Source organism: Bison bison, unplaced genomic scaffold (assembly GCF_000754665.1).
Source record: "Bison bison bison isolate TAMUID 2011002044 unplaced genomic scaffold, Bison_UMD1.0 scf7180017864371, whole genome shotgun sequence".
NCBI lineage: Eukaryota > Metazoa > Chordata > Mammalia > Artiodactyla > Bovidae > Bison > Bison bison.
In genome coordinates, this window is record NW_011494943.1 from 5,388,401 (window position 1) to 5,392,584 (window position 4,184).

Below are 4,184 nucleotides of genomic sequence, written 5' to 3' on the forward strand. Positions count from 1 at the left end.
AGCGCGCCGGCCCCTGCCTGCCTGCACTCACCTTCAGGCAACTTGGGTTGAATGAAACATTCATCTTGGGACTGAAGGAGGCATGGAGAGACAGACAATCACCGCGTGGCTCTAAGTCCCCCTTCCCACTGCCGGCTCACTAACACCCCCTGCACCAGCCTGCTGCCCCAACTGCGTGTTCTCAGACCCCACAGGGAAGGGCCTGAATAAGCTGACAGGACGGGTTAGAGCTCAGCGCGGCCAGCAGGACCAAGGAGAGGTGGGCGCAGGGGGAGCCCCGCCCCGAGAACCTCACGGGTGGATGCTGGCCGGATGCTTCACTCCCCACCTCGGGCCAGCAAAGGTACGGAAGGCTCTAGAAGCCAGAGTGGGCCCAGCACGGTGGGGTGGCGAAGGGGGGGGTCGGGTTGGTCTCTCACACTTACTGTGCAAATTGGTACCTGGGTCCTTCCGGGCAGAAGCCAGCTTTAAGTAGTTAGTACACTTTGTCCTGCGGACATGTCGGTACTTAACACAGTGGACCTGCTGGCAAAGAGAAAACAGAGGCCAGACGGATCTTCTTTAGCAAGGGAAGGTGGGGGCAGAGACAGACCGCCTCAGGAAGGTGCGTCCCTCCCCTGCCGGGAGACACCCCCACATGCCCTGGAGCCCCCTTTCCGTCAGGGCCTCACCGTGCTTGCAGAAACCTCGGTCGTACCACGGACAGTGCTGGGTCTTGAAGGCCGGCTTCACGTGGAGGAACGGACGTTCCTTATTGTAGCAGTCCCCTGAAAATCCCAGCATTCTCTGTGCACGAGCAGGCGCATCTTTGAGGTCACATCCACCCTCCTGGAACAAGACTGCCCCTGCCCCTTGCACACAGGCCACTTGCCTGCCTTCTGGGGGTCAGTGCTTTTTTTGAGGATAGCAAGAAATTTCTCCTCTCTCCTGCAAGCTAAGAAAGGTGGATCCCACCCTATTGGCTCAGTGGGGCTTGGGTATGAATACACTCATCTGGAGGAGGTGGGGCAGGGCCAGATGTTCAGAAGGAGGGACTGGAACTGAAGGTATTCAGAGGGTACTTGGGAGAAGGAACGAGGAGAGGTGGGGAAGAGGAGACCCCTAGCCAGCAGCTAGAGATCCAGGAAGACCCCGACCCTGCGTGGAGATGTTGCTCCTCTGTCCATGGGATTTCCCAGGCAAGATACTGGAGTGGGTTGCCAGGCCCTCCTCCAGGGGATCTTCCTGACCCAAGGATCAAACCCGCGTCTCTTATGTCTCCTGCACTGGCAGGCGGGTTCTTTACCACTAGCACCTCCTGGGAAGCCCTGTTCCATGGTTAAAGCTTCATCTCTACGATGAAACCTATAAGGCTTACAGAACCTACATAGTGCTTTCTGGGGGAAATGCCGCAAGAGCAGAGCACTGCTTCAGAGTTGGCACAGAGATGAAATAAACGGGACCCAGAGGGACACCTGTGGTTTCATGGAGCCTGTGCTGTAACCCGTCTATTTATGGATCTGACCAAAACTCCTGGTTCCTAGGAGGAGCCAGCCCTATTGGCACAGACCACCAGGAGTTTGGGAAGGGAGTCTAAGCCCGCTTAGCTTCCACACAAGGCCCCAGGGGCTCTGAAGGGACCAAGGGAGAAGACTCAGCCCTTATTTTATCTCATTCAAGTAGAGAACTGGAGAGTGTTTCCAATCTCATCCTCCTTAAAAGCCTACAACTTATCAATGAAAGATCAGAAGGAGGAATTAAGGAAACAATCCCAATTACCACTGCATCTACAAGAATAAAATACTTAGGAATAAACCTATCTAAAGAGGCCAAAGACTTGTAGTACTCCAAAAACTAGAAGACGCTGATGAAAGAAATCAACAATGATACAAGCTGATGGAAAGATATACTGTGTGCTTAGACTGGAGGAACCCGTAGTGCTAGAACGACTGTACTACTCAAGGCAGGGACCTCCCCGATGGCTCAATGGTAAAGAATCTGCCCGCAATGCGGGAGACACGGGTTCAATCCCTGGGTCAGGAAGATCTCCTGGAGGAGGAAATGGCAACCCACTCCAGCACTCTTGCCTGAAAAATCCCATGGACAGAGAAGCCTGGAGGGCTACGGTCCACAGGGTTGCAAAGAGGTGGACTTGACTTAGCGACTCAGCACAACACACAGGACCCAAGGCAATCTACAGATTCAACACAAACCCCATCAAATTACCAGTGGCATTTTCCACAGGTTTTTTGTTTTATATGTGTGTATGTATGTGTGTGTGTAAAATAGATAACCAACAGAGACCTACCGTATAGCATGGGAAACTGTACTCAATATTTTTTAATAATTTATAATGGAAAAAGATCTGAAAAAAATGCATATATATAAATATATAAATGAATCACTTTGCTGTACCCTGAAACTAACACAACATTGTAAATCAACTGTACTTAAAAAAAGAAAAAAACCCCTGCAACTTATTGCTTTTCAGGGCCAAAAGGAACACCACAATGTCAATTCCACTGGTTTCCAAACAGGTCTATTCTATACCTCGGGCTTCTGCAAAGCGAGGTCTCTCCTGAGCCCCGAAGAACGCCATGGCTTCCCCAGAATTCAACCTCCGCCCTTTCGCAGTCCTCTCATTTCACAACGGAGGACACCGGGGCTCCGAGAGGAGAGACCTCGCGTCCATTACCACCGGCTTCCTCACACTGAAAGGTGTGCGTGCAGCTGTCCGCGTGGGCTCTCGGCACAGCGCTCCCCTGGGCTCCAGCCTTCGGAAGAAGGGAGGTGACCCCCGACCCCCGAGCAGTGGCAGAGGCGGCCTTTTCCGCGCCGCCCGGGGCGGCTTCCGTTCCTCTGGTGGCGCCCGCCCCCCGCATGCCGTCGGCCGGCCCGCCCCGGCTGGTACCTTTGGGACGGGCACTCGTCCACTTGTAGGGCCAGGACCCCCGCTTCCTACCTCCCTTCAGCGGCCCTTTCCCGCTGCTACATCTCCCCAACAATAGTTTTTAAGTAAAACCATTCCTTCCAGTAAGACCAATAATTACACTTTGATAAGCACAGTATATCTAATAGAGACATTCATTCATTCACTCCAAGAGCCAAAAAAGAAAAAACCTGGGTTACACATCACAACCCTGGTGTCCACACACGCCCTCACGCTGGGGATTGCACAAGGGCAGACAGGGACCTGGTCCTGTTCCCAAATCCATGCCCAGCACGGCCCCCATTCCCCGAAGGAAACCAGGCAAGGTTAATTAAAAGAATAAAGTGTCGTTTTAACTTATGACCAAGGAGGGGCCAGGCTCCGGATAAACTCGGTCCTTTCCTGCAAGGGACGCACAAGCGGGCAGCCCTCATGAACTGCCACCACTGGCCGGGAGGGGCAGGAAACAGGATTGAGCCCGAGGGAAGCTCTTGCTGACCCTGAGGGGGACGCCTTCTTCCTGGATACCCAGGACTCCCCCCACCCCATCAACACTAATGAGGGACAGCTGCCCACAGCCCCACTGATGTCTCAAAGCCCAGCTGCCTGGCTCAGAGGTGTCCCTGGAGGCTGGCCCGCCCCCCTCCGAGTCCCTCTTCAGAATACAGTTTGAAAACCACTGGACTAGATAATCCTTAAAGCTTCTTCCAGCTCTGAAAAGCAGTGAACTGTAAAAGTTTATCGGGAAAGCTAAGACCTGAAACACACGCACAGATCCTGTTCTTAAAGGAGGCAGTGGCTTCCCCCTGCCTGGCCCCTCGATGGCAAGAGAAAGACTGGAGTCAGAGGGAGGGGACGCGCGGGTCACACAAGGTCTCTGCAGGGGGCCGAACTTATGAAGCTCATGACGGCCCCTTCACGGTGACCCTCTGCTGCTCATCAGTGATGCTGAGGCAGTCTAGTCGCTCAGTTGGGTCTGACTCTTTGCCGCCCCATGGACTGTAGGCTCCTCTCTCCGTGGGATTTCCCAGGCAAGAACACTGGAATGGGTTGCTGTTTCCTTCTCCAGGGGATCTTCCCGACCCAGGAAACGAACCTGGGTCTCCTGCACTGCAGGGGGATTCTTTACTGACGGAGCTAGGAGAGAAGCCCCCAATCAGTGATGCTAGTTTTCCGTTTAGGGAAGCGATGTAAAGCTTTCTTCTAAAGGAAGTGAAAAATAGCGAGACGGTTGAAAGAGGCGGTGATGGGGCGCGGCGATGGGGCAGGTGCGTCC

The 4,184-nt window shown here is 53.8% G+C and overlaps 1 protein-coding gene across 1 annotated transcript in view; it reads right to left on the reverse strand.

Moving 5' to 3' along the window:
- Positions 1-421: 421 nt before the first annotated feature.
- Positions 422-4,184, reverse strand: part of CPSF4L (cleavage and polyadenylation specific factor 4-like) — an 11,594-nt gene continuing 7,831 nt past the window's right edge. The window contains 4 exon segments of the mRNA XM_010856482.1: positions 422-466; positions 469-510; positions 512-522; positions 672-767. Of these exon segments, the coding sequence (XP_010854784.1) occupies positions 422-466; positions 469-510; positions 512-522; positions 672-767 (194 nt within the window).